Source organism: Gossypium raimondii, chromosome 7 (genome assembly GCF_025698545.1).
Source record: "Gossypium raimondii isolate GPD5lz chromosome 7, ASM2569854v1, whole genome shotgun sequence".
NCBI lineage: Eukaryota > Viridiplantae > Streptophyta > Magnoliopsida > Malvales > Malvaceae > Gossypium > Gossypium raimondii.
In genome coordinates, this window is record NC_068571.1 from 25,953,348 (window position 1) to 25,972,019 (window position 18,672).

Sequence of the window (18,672 nt, forward strand, 5' to 3'; positions counted from 1 at the left end):
TTTTTTTGAGCTAGCAGAGGGACCAATCTGATAGATACAATTAGGCTCTAGTGATTGCAATTATGTCCAGAAGTATCGTTTCGATAATTCGCAATTACTTAATCATGGAGTTAGTCCACAAGAAGTACCATGATTGAAAACTCCTTATTGTATACTATTTACGAAAGCAATTCATCCAACTGTTTTGTCTAGTGACCTCGTCATGTGTGTGTTACCCTCGTATGATATCCTTAATTCTTTTGAGTTAAATCCATTCACTCAATACGATCTTATTTTATCTCATTGTCAACATTGTTTCTTCTTAATGATTAATATGATTATTGTCAACAAATGACTGTGATAAATTGTTCGTTCGAGAACTAGTAACTCGTGGTCACGTTCTATATTTATCAATCCACACAATGCCAATGAGAGGATATCATTAACTCTTTAATTGAGCTATGAAGTCCATTGTTGCTAGTACCGCAGGTGAATATGTAATGCAAATGTGCAAGTATACATGTCAAATCAAGTAATAAAGTGATAAGTGAGATTATCTCCATAGGGATCAGAATGGATTAAAATGATTGAGTTTTCACTATGAACTATACTAATTAAGCTATAGCAAAATGGACAGAATAACAATTTGATGAGGAGTATTAATGTATGAAATATTAAGATCAAATACTGAATAAATTGCTGTGGAAAATCTACGAGACAAAGTTGGGAGGATTTATGCTGTTGAAAGGTAAGGTTGGAATTACTTAGATTATATCTTTATAACATAATAATGCCATTGCAAAACCTTAACCAAATTACTGTTTGGAGTATAACTACTGCAGTCTGCTTCTTTCCAGAACTAGACTTTAAGCTACCATTCTAAGACTTTAGGGGTTACCAAGCCTCGAGATTTACCGCTCTATTTTGTTATTTTGGGCCCGAATGCTATTCTTAAGCTCGTTTTCATTAGGTTATTATTTGATCATCATCAATAAGGCATGACATCTCCGAATTAATGTTTTAATCTTGTTAAATTTATATTTTAATTATGCATGAAAAATGTTTCATTTTGAATTTATTTTGTTTGGGATTATTGTGGGAATCAACATGACATCTTATATTCAGTTTACCATTAAATTTAAATGTAGTGTGATACCTAAAAATTTTTTTTATTCTAATCCATTAGAAATTGAAAACTTATAAATTAATAATGATAAACTCACATTTTAATCCTAAAATGGTAAAATTGTTATTTAAAAATTATAAAATTATAAGTGTACAATAAAAGATCACATTTTTACTCATAAAAGAATATTTTAATTTGGTCCCTTCAAAAATATTTCCCGACATCGCCTGATTATTATTTTAACGTTGAGGTGGGAGGGCAAATCAGATAGGATGCAGACCCCTGACCTCTCGTCAACTTTAGAAACCAGCGCAGGTGAAAAAGATATTGTCGGTAAAACGGTAAAATCAAATAAATTAATAAAAATAGAAAAGGAAAACGTTGAGGTGAAAGTGAAACTTAACCCATTTTACCTCACATGGACTCATTTTTAACCCCTCTCTCTGTCTGTCCTGAGCTTCCTCTTCCTTTCCCTCTTTAGGTTTTTCAACCATTTCAATCTTCTTCAATTCACATAGCGGAAAAGTGATTTAGTTCGTACTTTCCATTGAGATCTCGTAAGAGATAAAGGGGAAAACGAGAATTTTCCACCAAATCCCAACTTCAAACACCTTAGTTGCTACGATTTTGTTTGAAGAAAGAATAATTAAGGGGAAAAATATGCCTAGATTGTTATGACTTTCGTTTTGTTGAAAAATGACCGGACATCCTTGGCCGCACGATCGAGCTTCCTTCCGATATCAACCCTCCAGCAATCGTCGTCGCAGGTCGGAGTAGAAACTGATTTTATTATTTAATTGTATCCTCTCTTTTTTTCATCTTCTTTTTCGCGTTTGTGTTGTTTTGGATCACTAAGAAAGTCTAGAATTCTAGAATTCGGTTTTAGCCAAAACCTATTACGTAGCTTGAATTGATCTAATTATGGATCACTTATTTCATAGATTTCGTGTTTGTACATTACTTTTCGCTTCTATTAATCGTCGACGCAGGTCGGAATTGAAACTGAATTTAGATTGTTGAATTTTATATTTTCATTTTTTTTTCAAATTTTGTTTGTGTTGTCTTGGGTCACCAAGAAAGCTTAGAATTCTAGATTTTTGGTTTTAGCTAAATCCTATTCCGTAGCTTGGTTTGATCTAATTTTGCATGATTTTATTTTTTTGGTATATTTCTTGCTTACACCTTACTAAATGCTTCTGTATAGAGGTTATGGCTTTGTTAATATGTTCAATTCTTAGGAAATCTAATTAGATTTATCTGGTTGCTTGGAGATGTTATGTTGTTTGTGATTTTACGTTTTTCTTGGTGCTCAATTGCTTTATTCATGTATTTTAAAATATATTGCTCAACTGGTTGGCGTTGCCTTTGATTGAAGGCAACAATAAAGTCAACGTTTACTTAATAGGGATTTTAAGTTATTGTCATTTTCTCAAATTATTTATGCTATGTTCAGGAATATGAATTTGAAGACTTGAATTTGGATTTTATTTGCTATATAAATTGTTAGAAAGATATGCATGCATTGTATGTAAACTAGTCAAATTCAATATGATTATATATTTCAAAGGAATAAAGCATGAATTTAATTTCAAAAATATCTATAGGTATTTCAAATTCACTACTAAATAGGCATCTAACAAGTCAATGAATTTGAGAAATAATTTCACTCTCACTATTTTTAAAACCTAAGTCCATCTTTTGAAATCAATGTTCTCAAACACCACCTTAAGTTTTCTACACTTTCACTTGCCACATTTCATCTATTTTAATTTCAAGTGGATTTGTTAGCATGCAATTCTTATTTCTTTGTGTTGTGTTCATGTAACTAGGGTTTATTGAGAAATAATTATTTTAAACTTGTAAAGGATCATGAAGCTTATTAATTTTTTAGTTTTTGTTTATATGAATATCTTGCTTAAATGCAGTTCTGTTTTATTTTCCTTTTCAGCAGTAAAAATATATTACATCTGTTAGGGAAGAGAGAAGTCTCTCCTAGAACAAAATATGTACCAAAGAAGCTGTGGGGAGAAGCACCTAAACGAAATGTCTATTCTTCACCTTGGACTGAACCCATTAGAGATGCCAGACGTGGTATTCTGTCATGGTACTTGACTCTTCAACTGTATTTGTTTTATTTGTATTTTTCATTTCTTGTGCAAGGGTAGCATGTCTTTTTGAAAATCAATTTTCTGTTCTATTTTATCCTGACAAGCCATTCATAATCATTGTTGTTACTATTCTTTTCTTTTATAGGGCTGAGGAAGAGTCTTTGCAGCATTTATCAGGCAAATATTGTCCTCTGGTGCCTCCTCCAAGGTCAACAATTGCAGCAGCTTTTAGTTCTGATGGAAGAACACTTGCTTCTACCCAGTAAGTTGTACTTGTGTGAATGTTCTCCTTTTCTTCACCAGATTTCATGGCTTGGCTTGTAGTATTTACTTCGTCTTTTTACTTGTAGTGGTGATCACACTGTGAAGATTATTGATTATCAAAAGGGAAAGTGCTTAAAGGTCTTGAGTGGTCATCGGAGAACACCTTGGGTGGTGAGTACATTTTTACTTATTGTGCAAGTCAGTATTTGGTAATCCCTGATTGACTTTGCTGTTCTAAAATGTAACTTTCTTGTTAGATAATTTTTGTGGTATCTTATGGTAATCCTTACTGAAAATGATAATTCTAGAAGGCCATTTGTTAAAAGGTCCAATGCCTGTTGTTTCTTTAAGGCAAAGAGAATAACATAAGTGCAACGTCTTCTATTGATTTGGTTGCTATGTTACCAACCTTCTTTTCCCCGGCCTCCTTAAATTGTCTGGGAGCTTTCTTCATGGGATAAGTGGTGGCTACCAGTTGAAGGCCTCAGGTGGCTTTGATTTCTGATGGCATCTGGTTTGCTATGAGGCCTAAGGTTTAAATGTTTAAGCTTTTACTTGAAAACCAATTAGCTTGACTTAGAGCAGGGAGTCTAGATGAGCTTAGGTTAGGTAAATTTAAAGCAGTTATAGTTTAGTATGCTGTTTATGAGTTATTATGCTTTGATAAAACAAAAGAGTTATTTGTCATTGTTGTATAAATCCTAATGGAGCTTTTACAGGTTAGATTTCACCCAGTGCATCCAGAAATTCTTGCAAGTGGGAGCTTGGATCATGAAGTTCGTTTGTGGGATGCAAAGACTGCAGAGTGTTTAGGATCTCGTGATTTCTGTACTTCCCACTCCAACAATTTTTTGTGATTTTAGAAGTGTTGTTCTTACACTTATTATGTACATGTTTTCTTGCCCACTTTTACACATGCAGATCGTCCAATTGCTTCCCTTGCTTTTCATGCAGAAGGAGAACTTCTTGCAGTTGCATGTGGTCACAAGGTGGTGAATATTGCCTGTGATCTTGTCATATAATGCCTTTATGCTTGAAATTCTTATCTCCTCCTGCATTATATCCTTAAGCTTGTGAAGCATGATTATGTGGGTCCCACAGCATTTATGTTTTGTATCATGTTTCAGTTGTACATATGGGACTACAATAAGAATGGAGAGGGTTCCTCACCAGCCATTATATTGAAGACACGACGATCTCTACGAGCTGTACACTTTCACCCACATGCTGCTCCTTTTCTCTTGACTGCTGAGGTAAATTCTCCAATGTTTTTCCCTTCTTTTGATTTTTTTATTCCATCTATCGTATGGATTACATTATTGGACTGATATGCAGGTGAATGATCTTGACTCTTCAGATTCTTCAATGACACAAGCAACATCGCAGGGCTACTTCCATCATCCTCCTCCTGCAGTTTTTGTGACATGTGGTCAATCTAGTGATCATGTCGGTTTGGCTGCTAATCCCTCCCTGATGTCATTGCCTTGCATGATTGTGCCTTCATTTTCCATAGATGATTCGAGAATGGATTTGCAGTACATTAGTAGGCTTGTTGGGTCATCTGGTACGCAGGCTGGGCATTCTCCTTCAATGCAATTTCAAACAGATACAACAATGGGAGAACAGTATAATAGCACAGCATCTCCCATGGAGGCAGTTCCTCCAATTCCTTCTCATTTGTATTCTGGTTCAGAGAATCTTGTAAATACCTCAGTTGCTTTTAGGATGGAAACTGGTGCAGCCGAACCCTCTTTCGATGCTATGGATACTGATGAAATTCAGCCTATAAGGGAAAGTGAGGAACCTAACTCTACTAACCGCAGTAGTTATAGTAGTGCACAGAGGGCAGTGCCTAGACATGTTTCTGACCGACAAGATGCCACGGAATTTCGGCCACTTCTGCAATTTGTACCCTTGGGAGCTATATGTTGGGAGCTTCCATTTCTGCAAGGGTGGGTAATGGGTCAACAAACAACTTTTCCCTCTATGCGTCCTCATAGTGGCACTGGTCATGAAAATTTAACTCAATACACAGCGTCTTCCTCGATATTGCAGCCTTTGGTCGGTAATGTGGAGGCTGCTGCATGTTCTTTGGGAATATCCAACAGCATTAGCCAATCCGGGGTTTTTGGAAGAATTGGATTGCAAAATATTTCACAGTCTCGCTTAGTTTCTGAAACTGGTGAAGTTCCTGTGCCTAGCAATTCTCTGCATGATGGCACTGATGCTGAACGAATTATAAGTCGACTCCAATCTGAACTTGCCACATCAATGGCTGTAGCTGCAGCTGCCGAGTTGCCTTGCACGGTGAAGCTTAAAGTGTGGTCATATGATATAAAAAATCCTTGTGCACTACTAAATGTTGGCAAATGCTGCTTAACCATACCACATGCTGTCCTTTGTAGGTAATCATCTTTTATTTGTTCCAACGGTTTGATGCTCTTAAATTTGCCTTTGTCATTAAACACTGCTTTGTCTCTAAGAGCTAATTTATTGTACTTCGTATGCATTCATCTCTTATACATCTCTCTATGCACAAGACATTGCAAATTTCTTTTTTATTTGTTCAATATTGTTCCATCACATAAAGACTTGGCCTTCTTAAATTTGTGGTTGCCCTCTAATACTGTATTTCATTAGCATGTCATCCTGTTTATGTTATGGCATTTCGTGGCTGCATTATGTGTTCGCAGTGAAATGGGTGCACATTTTTCACCTTGTGGGAAATTTTTAGCTGCTTGTGTTGCTTGTGTGCTTCCTCATTCGGAAGCTGATCCTCGATTACAGGCATTGGTCCATCAAGATGGTGGGGCTGGAACATCCCCAACTCGACATCCAATCTCAGCACACCAAGTCGTATATGAGCTTCGGATATATTCTCTTGAGAAGGCAACGTAAAGTTCATTCCTTTTGTGCTCTAGTACACATTGTTTTAGTGATATTTGGTGGATGGTTATCTTATCCATGCAATGTTCTTTGAAACAATGCAGCTTTGGTTCAGTGCTTGTTTCGCGAGCAATTAGAGCTGCACATTCTTTGACATCAATTCAGGTCAGTTGCTTGTAATTGATAATCTCAAAGCTTGCTACAGAAGGTACCAGTGCTGAATGTTAGCCATAAAAAATAACCACAATGAAATATCTCCTCCTCCCCTCTCCCCTCAACAACCCAATTCCAACATATTAATCAACAAAGAGAACTCCTCAAGGATGTGAAAATGTTTTAGTCCTTGTAATTTTGGTATTGATGCTCATTTCCCAGTTTATGCTGAGTTCTGGAATTCCTCATTTCCCAGTTTCACATCGAACTCCCAACAGTTTTTCAATTCATTATTGGAAGACATAATTTACTTTATATTTTACCAAGAGAATTGCTTCCTTCCTTGGACGCTTAAAGTTGTTCCAATCATGGTCCATATTGCGTGGTCAGCTATGACCAAACCAAAAATGTCACGGGCAACATGATTTGGCCACTGGAATCTGTTTGCTCCTACCTTTTCTTTTGTATTGATGGTATAATATATCTGTTAGGATATCAGCACTGGCTGTCGCTCCAGTTAGTATGTGATTAATTTTGTTTAAATATAATTTTTCCTTATTTTAATTTCTTTTGTTACTAATGCTTAAATTTCTTACATGCCATTTGTATAAATGAATGGAATTAGAGGTATTGTATTGGCCTTCTGGCCAAAAAAAAAGGAGGTACTGTATTGGCCTAGAATAGGGGCATAAATGTTTCTGATTTCTGTATTTAATGTCACGCATGCAGTTCTCACCGACTTCTGAGCACATATTACTTGCCTATGGTCGGCGTCATGGTTCTCTTCTTAAAAGCATCGTAATTGACGGGAAAACAACATCTCCTATATACACAGTACTAGAGGTAGAAGTTCCTCTTAAGTTCTTCTATATTTTCTGCATATTATGAATGTCTTTTGTCCCTCTGCCAATAGTTTTCTCTTCTCTGCTTCTCTATTTCAATCTGGAATATATTTATTGATAGAATCTGTTGGATTGCTCTAAGTAAGGTAACGTGGAAAATTCAGTTGTAAATGATTTATTATATTTCAAGCAATGTTATGATATCTGACATAGGCTTTGTCCAAATTCACAATATTTGGATTATTGAGAAGTTAGTTGACTAAAGCTGTACGATTCATTTGCTCTTCAAGATATAATCATTTTTTGGTACTGTTTTTTTCTAAGACCCTAATGGTTAGTTGAAGATGTTTATATCCTGAAATCTCAAAACTGAGTTTCAAGTTACAAAAAATGGTTGACACAGTAATTCTTAGTCTGAATGTCTGATATTATATTAACTTCAACTGTTTAGAAATGAACTGTATCACAATTCTATAGTTGTGGGATGTCAACTATTCATGGATGTGGGTCCTGTGTGGGCCTATGTTATGGTTGTTCAACTTCCTTTTCTTTATTCAATTACTTTTAGGAAGTATGGTCCTTATGGACTCCAACTTTCATTATACATCTTATATGACCCTTTTTAGATTAAGATTTGCTTTCAACTTTGCCTATTCTTTCCAATGTTTGGCTTGATCTTAGTTTGAACCTATTTTTGATCAATCTACTGTTGATTGAATTTTATAATTAGATCAAATTTCACTTGGTATAAATCAATGTGAATGTATTTATCCATATAAAACTGTTTTACTGGAGTTAATGTTGTTTTGATCTTATAACCGATAATTTGTTTGGGTGAAGAGGGGAGCAGAAGGATTTTACTTGTTGCTTGTAATGTGTTTAATCTTAACATGCATTGTACTGCCAACTAGTTGATATAATGCTTTTCGAAACTTCATCTTTCTTTTCCGAGTTTACAATGTTGGGAATCTGGCATAACAGTGTGTTGTTTCGTCCGTTAGGTATATAGAGTTTCGGATATGGAACTTGTGAGGGTACTTCCTAGCGCAGAGGATGAGGTAAATGTTGCATGCTTTCATCCTTTCCCTGGAGGAGGTCTTGCGTATGGAACCAAGGTTGGTGTATCTAAATAAATAAATGGTGTTTTATTTGCCTACAATATTCTTGAACCACAAACCTAGTAAGATCATTAGTCCATTAACAAAGATTGCTACTAAACGCAGGAAGGGAGACTGAGAGTGCTTCAGTACGATGGTGCTCGAGACACCAATCACAACACATCAAATTACTTCTCTGTAGAAAACACGGCCGGAGTAGAATAGCAAGAGCAAGGTTTAAGTTTATTCTTCCTTCTTGTGGTATGCCAAATCCATGACAATTTCTCAGAAGAAAACATGGCTGCCATAGAATAGCAAGGTCGTCCTTATTGTGGTATTCAGGATCTGATTAACCATTTTGGAATTAAAATGCCACTATCCACTGATATTGCTGCATTGTAACAACAGATTACCCATTTTATCCAGATGCTGGCTGGGCTTTTAACTACTTGAAGTTATTTGAGTTTACAAATCAATTTCAAACAACTATTGGGTTTGAAATATTGGGCGCAGATTTTCAAACGACTATTTTAATTCATGTCTTAGGGTTTCAGCATGTAATTAATTCTCCATGATAATTGCATATGATATTCTGGTAAGGTACAGCTAAGAAACAATATTAATGAGCTCCACTCTTTTGCACCAAATAATTTTGTTCTATTATTTTAATGAATCCTTTGGGTAGGATATGTTACAACTAATTACTACTCATCGATATTATATAAATAAATATATTAGTTATCCGGGGTATTATATTGGTTGATTTTATATATTATTGTACTTGATTGGACATATATTTAGTATTTTCAAAAAATTAATAAATTAAATAATAATTAATTTATAACATGCTAGTGGTGAATATATATATCAATATATTTATAAAAAAAATCTAAATGAGGTTTTAGTTCTTCAAATATAAAAAGGCAAAAGGATAAATTTTAATCATTTTTCAATTGAGCAGGTGTCCCGTGGACTTGTGACATTAATTCAATTATGGGATTTCAAGTATAATACAAATATTCACCAAAAAAATAAGAATAACAACTTACATATCACTTTTTCTTTTTGTTTTGACTTGAAATAAATATTAAAATTACATATAAATTTTGATTTAACTTATAATGTGGTACATAAATTTTAATTTTTATAATTATATATATAATTATATTTCAATTTAATTTTATCAAATCACTAAATTACTCTCCACGAAGCAACATTTTACATTTAAATATTATTATTGGCAAAGCTATAGGGTCAATTGACCCACAGAAAATTTTGAAAAATTATTTCATATAAAAATAAATTATGTATCACCCTTCTCCTGAATCTTAAAAATTATTTAATATTTTAAATGAGCTTAATTCTTTTACCTAAATTCAATATATATATATATATATATATATATTCAAATCTTCTCAAATTTTAAATCAACCTTTTAAACTTAGTATTTGGTTGCTAGGATTAGTATTTGAAATCAATTTTATGGAATCGAAATATTTAAAACAAAATCAGTTCATCTATTATAAATTGTGATAAATTTCGCTTAAACTTTCATGAAGCCAAATATACGAAATCGACTTTTATAATGTAGATACTAAAATCGTAATCCCATGTATTTAGGAATTCGTTATATAATTAAAAAAAAAAACACTTTGGTCGGCCATGTATCATTTTTGCTTTTAATTTAAAACAATTAACCTTGTAAAATATTTTTGTTGAATTTTTAAAAATAAAATTTATTCTATATTCATCTACACCTTTCCAATGATTTTAAAATTGGATCAGTAGTTAAATCAATTAAATCATTGATTTTTGTATGATCTATCCAATTCAAATAAAATTATTATGAATATCTTATTAAGTGGATATTCATCAAAATCAAGATAAGTTTTGATGTATTTTAAATTCTAATAGTTATTAGAAGTGAATCTCAACTTCATTTATACTTATTATGTTTATAAATAAAGACTTTTAAGAAGCTTTGTAAATATTTCAATTAATCAATAAAATATGCTCTCTCTTTTGCTCTTCCATTTTCTTTGTTCTTTACTCTTTGCCTATTTATTTTATAACACGTTATCAGTGCGATTCTCCTTTATTTTATAATACGGTCACTCCTAATCTGCTGCTCAAGTTGTTATCGATTGCCTTCTAGAGCTATTGCAATTTCAGTCTTCATTTGAGGCCTGCGCACTATAGATAATCATTATCCAAAGAAATTTATATAATCCTTATGTGGGTGATGACAACGATGTTAAAGATCTTTAGGTATATTTTACTACGATTTATTTATTATATCATGTTTATTATAATTGGAGACTAATCATAACAACATGAATAGATAGATTTTCATTTGAAATCCACACATGTTTGCGATGGTGATTATGAAATAAAGAATCTATTGGGATATTTATAAGTTCGTCCTAGTAAATCTATTGCATTCCCCAGAGTGAACGCAAAAAGAAAATATAAACCAATATTATTCCAATATTTGGTTGTACAAAATTAGTCGAAAACTTAAGAAGAGCTAATATATTAATATCTTATAATGGTTAATCCATTGGGTTTAAAAGATATTTATAATGAATCTCATATTGAGATTGTGAATAAAGAAAAGATTATATTTCACATGAATCACTATTTCTATAAATATCTATTTGAAAATATGAAAAAAAGGAGGATTGAGTTATTGATTACTCTTGTTATTAAATTAAATTGATTGTAACTATTTTTGTGATCTTCTTTTGTCATCATCCCCATTAAGGGATTGAAAATAAAATATTTGACTGTGAAAAATCTACTTATGAAAAATAAAATATGGTAATTCTATCTAAAGCTCATTATGGTTGAATGCACTGAAGTTGCAAGTTTTCTTTAAAAAAACTATGAGTATAACTTTACAAGATTCGAATAAGTTCTCAATTAAAATTACATGGAAAAATATTACCGATGAGAACTTGCAAGAGAAAACTTATATATGAAAACTCATTAGTTATGTACTGTTGTACACCGGAAAATAAGATTCACTTTCAAAGTTTGTTATTAATAGATTTTATTGGATTCAAAGTCTACTACTGGAGTTTAATTTGCTTACTTCTTGATAAAATCATCAAGACTCAACGTGAAAAAAAAGATTTTGGCATATTCCTAAATGAATATTGCATAAAATTATTTGGAAATTATATTTATTTTGTTGACTTAGTGACATTATAAACTTCACATTGATTTAAACATTTCTAGTAGTAAATGTCACAAGAGTACTTATATATGGATACAAAGTAAAAGGAATGACAAGAAAATTATCAATTTGTCACAATTTATATTGACATTATTATTACAATTGAAATGCATGTTAAAGTAAACTAGAAGTTTACTTGATGCAAATACATTTACTACTTAGCGTAACTAGTTAGACCATCCTAGATCATATATGATGTGAAAATTAATTGAGAATTCATATGAACATTCATTAAAGAACCGTAAGATTCTTTAATTTAAAGAATTCTTATTTGTTACTTGTTCTCAATGAAAATTGATTGTTAGAAACTCACTAGCTAAAATTGAGATTTAATGTCTTGTATTTCTGAAATGAATATGAGCTCATTCATCCATCATGTGGATGATTTTGATATTATATGATTTTGGTAGACGCATCTACAAAATAATCACATATGTGTTATCAACTTGCAACCTGTCATTTGCAAGAGTGCTTGTTTAAATAAATAATTTTAGATTATACAATTAAGACAACACATATTGCTAAAGCTTATAAGTTTATATCTCAATCTTTTATTGATTGAGTTTGAAAAACTTTGTAAAAGTTTGTTATTTATGTGCATAATGGTTTAGAGAAATTCTTGATTGAATTCCTTTGATTAACATCTAAACCATTACTTATGATAACTAAATTTCCTATTTCAACATGATATTATGTTGATTTACGTGTTGTGCGCATCAAGTCAATAAGTTATAAATACTCCCCATTACAATTGTTTTTTTTAAATAATTAGCTGAAATATTATAAAGCACTAAAAAGGTGCAATAAAAGAGCCATAGGGAACAGAAACTCATTCGAGCTTGTACAAATAGAAAAAGCATTAACCAGCCCAATTAAAAACTGAACCAAATAAAACAAGAAACCAACAAAAATTATTTGGTAAAGCAACTTCTAACCCACATCGGAGCCGGGCTCTCGGGGTGGATCCACATCGGACTCATCATCTGACCCACCAACGTCTGCAACGTACGAGGTCCCCTCACCAGTGGACGTCTTAGGGAGTACATCATCCCTTCTCGTGAACGTTTCATAACGTCCCCAATCAGATGTGGATCACCAACCACTAGAAGTTGATGCCATTCTCCGGTACGTATTTCCAGCATTGAACATCGACCCACCGAGGTGCATGTCTCATCCACTAACGGAGTGTCGTGCAGGGGTCGTGTATTCCATACTGCCACAAAAAACAGACGCTTTCATGTTCTACCTCCCACTAAGGGAGTGTTAGGCAGGGGTCATGTATTCCTCTCGAATAGCAGTAGATGTTAAAGTCGCAAGTGCTTCATTTGGCGATGAGAATTCCACATATAACTTAAGATAGGGTGATCCTCTAGCGAGATGATTCTGCACCATCGCCTCCAAGCCATGAGCACCTTTGATAAATGAGTCATATGTCACGGGATCAACCGAAGCACAAAATTGATACTTAATAGACGAAACTCTCATTGGCGTCTTTCCGAAGATTTTGCACCTAATTTTTTATCAAAGTTCTATCAAATCTATGTTCTGGTTAATAACTAGTTGCACTGTGTTCTCCAATAAAAAAATAATGTCGTTCTCAATGTCATGGACCTCATCGTCGTAGTAAATAACAACACTAATACTTTCACTCATTTTCAACCAAATTATTTGTCGAAAGAAATTCAAAACAAAAAACATTATGCAAAAATATAATGATTCGTATAAATATTAATACGATAAATCAACTTATACCTTCTCAACTTCTTCAATTTCTATTCTTCTGAACTTCTTCAATTTCTCTTGTTGTAACTTATGCAACAAGAGAATGAAATTTGACTCATTTCTAGCCTAAGGTCAAGTAGAATGTACTGTACAAAAAGAGTGTCTAGCTGGGAGCTTTTTTCAGTACTTTTGCTGACAGTGCATCCTGTTTAAAGTGTTTTTCAACCTATTTTTTCAGAACCATCTTCTCAAAATCATTTTTTCAGAAACTACTGTACAAAAAGAGCGTCCAGTTGGGAGCTTTTTCAGTACTTTTGCTAACTGTAGAAAAAAGAAAACAAAATCCATATCATCAAAATAATTTTTTCAGAACACATCACTTACCTATTAAAAATTCTAAAACCTTAAACTCAAATTTAATTTTTAAAATCCATAAACCCTAATTTATTTTTTCAAAAATCATAACCTTAACCCTAAACACTAAAACCCTACCCATAAACCCTAAGCCCTAACATGCAAATAACCCAAAAACCCTTGAAAACCACGGGTTAAAGAGCTTCCACGTCAGCGCGTTTTCTGCTGACATGGCAAAAGCGCTCCCTCGAGGGCACGTTTTTCTAAAATTTCCCCTTAAAACGCTTCCACGTAGGTGCATTTTAGATTTTTTGGTCCATTCTGGTAAATAATGTTTTAATTGGCCCATTTCCGTAAATAATGTTGGAAATGAACCTTTTTTAGTAAAATACCCGGAAAAAAAGTTATTACCATTCATACATTTTCTTTTTGGTTATTCATTACATCTTTAAAATTAATTTTATTTTTTAAAATTTTTTTTGAAATGAAATTCAAGTTTTAACCTCTAATTTTATGTGAAAACTCAAGTTTTCTTCTTTAAAGATCCCGACAAATTTCTATAAGACCCCAAGTTTTCCTTTTTATTGAAAAAATAAATTACTAACAAAATAAAATGAATGATTAAAATGAAATTTTATTAATTAAAATGAGTGTATGTAATAAAAAATTAACGGCGTGAGTTAAATAATAATGGTATGATATTGCAAAATTTAATTTTAGGGTCTGTTTGATTGACGGAATTGATTTTCCGCAAAATATTTTTCAACTTTTCCAGCGTTTGTTTGGCAGAAAACATTTTCCATTTGGAAAATGAACTCCAAAACACGGGAAAATGGCTTGCATTTTAGGGAAATGTCTTACCCTTTCAATTTCTGTAAGACATTTTCCGTGCTCTCCTCTTTATCGCCTTATTCATTCCTTCCTTCATTCACGTTAGAAAACTTCTTCTATTTATCAATTTCCCAATAACCTCCCACTCTCCTTCATTCCTTCATTCCTCTCTATCGATTACTGCAGTGGTTTTTCATTTCCTCGATTCCCTCCTCTCCGTATCCCTCCAAATTGCCGATCCAAACGTTATCAGTTTCCGACCACCATTTTTTTTGCTATCTCCACTCCAATTTTCGTCAGATCTCTGGGAAATTTTAGGTAACCTTATCCCTTACATTATTTCATTTTTTATGGTTTTATTTTCAATTTTTATTTTTTGGGAAATTTCAACCTGTAAAATGCGAACTCTAGAGGATCAAGTTTTTGGATCTTTAAAATTTTTTAGTAGTTTAGTTTTAGATGTATTCTTTACATGAACGGTATAGATTCCAGATTTTAGCACGTCGCAACAGCATAATTTTGAGAACATTTTCTTTTTGCTGCGTGAAATGGTGAGAGAATTCTTGTATTCATTAATTTTCAAGACAATTTTCCTTGAAAAGTGTCAATTTTTGTTGGAATGCATCCATCTTTTCTTTTCTTGATTTGTCTATCCGCCTTTCCCTGGGCCGACGAGCCCCCAGTTTTATTGGTATTCAATCCCTAACTCATTATACTCGCTATTCTTGAACCTTCAGCTAGAGGGATTCTTTTTTTTTTCTTAATTAACGTTTGTGTCAAAGTTCTATTCATGCTGAGTGTTTTCTTCCTATTTATTGTTGTATGAGATGTGATCATGCAGAATGAGCTGTTTGAACAAGTGATTGAAGAATGCAATGAACATCATAATGCACTTCAGTCATTGATAAGGAAATTTTTTTAAATAAAAAAGAAAATAATCTTGATTATGATGGTAGTTAAAACTTTAATGTAGCATTCGTGTTAACTAGTGGACTTTTATCTTTATTCTCGATTCTATGCATACTAATTCCAGTAGGTTGTTTGAGTAGGAGTATTTTTCCAATGAAATAGGCACATATGAGTTAGAGAATTCATGACATAGGCACATATGTATTTACCTACCATCAACCTTCACCTCTGATTTGAGTTTGTTTTTTATTGCTCTTAACGGTTCTAATTTCTTTCTATGCTTGACCTCCAACTGTATAGTTCTTGCTGTCCTAGCCTTTACCTCAGCATTCTTACTCCTGTTGGTGGCCTTGGTTGATATTTTCATAAGAGGTTGGTGTTGAGCGTTTTTGGAATGTCTTCTTTCTTGATTCTGGTCTGCCAATGGCATGGCATTTGTGGTTGTTATATCCTTGTGGTGTGCTTGATATATGATTTGGTATAATATGCATTTGTGGTTGTTATAATTCGATTCAAGTAAATTAAGCATGGTTGTTGGATGTGTTTGGGTATGGTTTATTATTGATTTTCATTTTTACTGTATTATTTGGGAAATGGAAGTGATGAGCTGTTATATTTGGTTGATGGTAGGTAAATACATATGTGCCTATGTCATGAATTTTGGTAATTTTGGCATGATTTATAGCATATGGAATTGGCATGTGGACTGATTGGCAAAATTACATGATGAGTAATGATTAATGTTAGTCAAGTGAGCAATGTATGATTAATGTATGAATTGGCATATGTGCCTTTCTCTGGTTAGCACTTACTGATCTGTTAGTATTTGTTAGTATTTGTTAGCACTTAATGATCTGTTAGTATTTGATGCTAGAGAAAAGGGGTGATGAACCATCATTTGATATCTAGCATGTTTGACTACAAAGGAAGGTCCTTAAGTAACATCGATGCCTCTGTTTCATTAGAATGAGCTCTTTGGCTTGTGTTTGAAGGGTGAAACAGACATTTATGATTTTATAGTAGATCTGGAATTTGAGTTTGCCATCCCTACATGGCTTTTGCCAACTTCCTTTGTTCAATCTGTTTCAGTTTTTTTAGAAGGATTATCATTGAACATTTGAATGCTAAAGTTTGGTTTCAATTAATCAGATGTTTTACACACATTAAAAAGGTCTTGGATTGTTCTTTTCGTTGATATTTTTATAAACAGTTAAATAACACTTTTCATGCTGAAAATGGATTGTTCTTGGATTTTTCATGATGAAAATGGAGCAAACAAAATCATCTTGGACATTTGAGATTATAGCAATTATAGTAGTGCACTTAATCATTATTTATTTTTATAAAATTAATCAATTTATAATTTAAAAATTATAAAAATAGAAATAAAAATTATTTTTTAAAAATTTATAGTTTAAATTTATTTTAAAAATAGAAATATAAAAATTTATAATTTAAAAACATTATAAAATTTATAACATTGTCAAATTTTTTGTTTAAATTTCAAATAAAAAAGAAAACACACTTGATAGCAATTTATAATTTATTAATTTTTATACTTAAAAAAAGGCATCACCATTTTAAATAATGTTTTTGCAATAAAAATAATACTTAAATAATCAAATTTCATTAATGTATATTTTTTATAAATAATATGTTAAATATTAAAGTATTGCACCTAATAATATATTGATTTTAAATGAATTCCATTCAAATTTCCCATTCAAATTATTGATTAAATATATAATGAGGATTAATTAATTAATTATACATGAAAGATAACCTAATAATATATAACAAAATCTTGCACCAATCAAACTCATGATTCAACACATTAATTACAATTCTTTCACAATTTCCTACAAGAAAACTCATTTGTCATGCTTTCATTTTCATATGCTTATCAAATATAAGTATTGTATTAACCAAATCATTTATTGAAGTATTGTATTAACTATGATCAATATATTTTAAGTGGTACTTTCAAAAAATCTTTATGCAATTATAATTAGCTTGATATGTATGTATGCACTTTTAGTCATGGTAACTTTATGTGATCTTATGAAAATCTTGCATCTTTTTTGTAGTGATCATATATTTGTGTGGCATTATTTTGTGTAAATGGATCGTAATCAACATCAAATGGCAATTGTCGGAGTCGTGGCTTTAGTTTTAGCTTTTAGGGCTCTTTGGATTAAAAAATTAGAAACTAGGAAGGAAATTGCTTCTCGCCCTCGTGTGAATCGAGATTATGAAAGAGAAAATTATATTAATAGTATTTTATATAGTGGTGACCAGCATTGTATTGATGTGATAAGGATGAGACCGATCACCTTTTTTAATTTATGTGATATTCTTAGTAGGAATAATTTGTTACAATCATCTAAATCTGTCAATATTAGGGAGCAAGTAGTTATATTTTTACATATAATTGGTCATAATGTATGTAATACCTCTAACCCATATCCGTCGTCGAATTAGAGTTACGAGGCATTACTGAACAAACACAACCATCTCAAAATCAATGCATATATATATATATATATTATATTTAAATATAATAAGCTTGGTCTATTATAAAACAAAATGCAAAATTTTAAACTTCTCTCTTCTAACCATTTCTAATAAACAAATACATTAAAATCTAACTAATAAAAACATTGCAAACTAGCAAATCCATAAGAAAATAAACCATTTTAGTATGGCTATAATAATCATATACAATACAACAAAATACGACCTTCAAAACATTTATCTAGTCTATACATGCCATAGTTAGAATTTAAATATTTTAAATACCGAGATAATAGATAGGGTGATGAACTTGTTGACGATCCCCGAGCTTGAAGCTTGATCTAAAGTCTATAAAACAGAGAGAGGTAACGAACAAAGTAAGCTTATATAGCTTAGTAAGTCTATAGCATAACTAAAAAATATATATAAAAGTCATATAATTTCCAAATCAAATTCACTGAAATCGTAAATAACACAAATAATTATTATATTATTAGCATTTGCTGTCCTTAAACCATTTTATTTATAATCAAATATATATATATACCGTCGAATGCATACCTCTGAATATATGTATACAGATACATCATATGCATATAACCGATCATATATATATATATATATATATACTAAATAAACATTATAACCA

General features: G+C 32.0%; 1 protein-coding gene across 3 annotated transcripts; it reads left to right on the forward strand.

Annotated features, from left to right (window-relative positions):
• The first annotated feature begins 1,406 nt into the window (after window positions 1-1,406).
• Window positions 1,407-8,956, forward strand: LOC105798577 (uncharacterized). 3 transcript variants are annotated; one of them, XM_012628704.2, is made up of 13 exons: window positions 1,419-1,872; window positions 3,057-3,209; window positions 3,359-3,475; window positions 3,564-3,648; window positions 4,197-4,305; window positions 4,399-4,466; window positions 4,605-4,730; window positions 4,813-5,882; window positions 6,171-6,371; window positions 6,468-6,528; window positions 7,246-7,359; window positions 8,360-8,473; window positions 8,582-8,956. In XM_012628704.2, the coding sequence occupies exons 1-13, from the start codon at window positions 1,802-1,804 to the stop codon at window positions 8,678-8,680; spliced, it is 2,388 nt and encodes a 795-aa protein (XP_012484158.1). In that variant the 5' UTR covers window positions 1,419-1,801; the 3' UTR covers window positions 8,681-8,956. The 3 variants fall into 3 exon arrangements, 2 of the variants coding, with proteins under 2 accessions (XP_012484158.1, XP_012484151.1); XM_012628697.2 differs by having other exon boundaries at window positions 1,420-1,872; window positions 3,054-3,209; XR_001135222.2 differs by lacking the exon at window positions 8,582-8,956 and having other exon boundaries at window positions 1,407-1,872; window positions 3,054-3,209; window positions 6,265-6,371; window positions 8,360-8,395.
• Window positions 8,957-18,672: the final 9,716 nt, after the last annotated feature.

What these genes read in the sequence shown, in the direction of transcription:
- LOC105798577 (XM_012628697.2), top strand. Translation starts at nt 1,802, where the DNA reads ATGACCGGACATCCTTGGCCGCACGATCGAGCTTCCTTCCGATATCAA. An exon ending in AGACGTGGTATTCTGTCATG is followed by an intron (nt 3,210 to 3,358) that starts GTACTTGACTCT and finishes TTTCTTTTATAG; the next exon opens with GGCTGAGGAAGAGTCTTTGC. An exon ending in CTATATACACAGTACTAGAG is followed by an intron (nt 7,360 to 8,359) that starts GTAGAAGTTCCT and finishes TTCGTCCGTTAG; the next exon opens with GTATATAGAGTTTCGGATAT.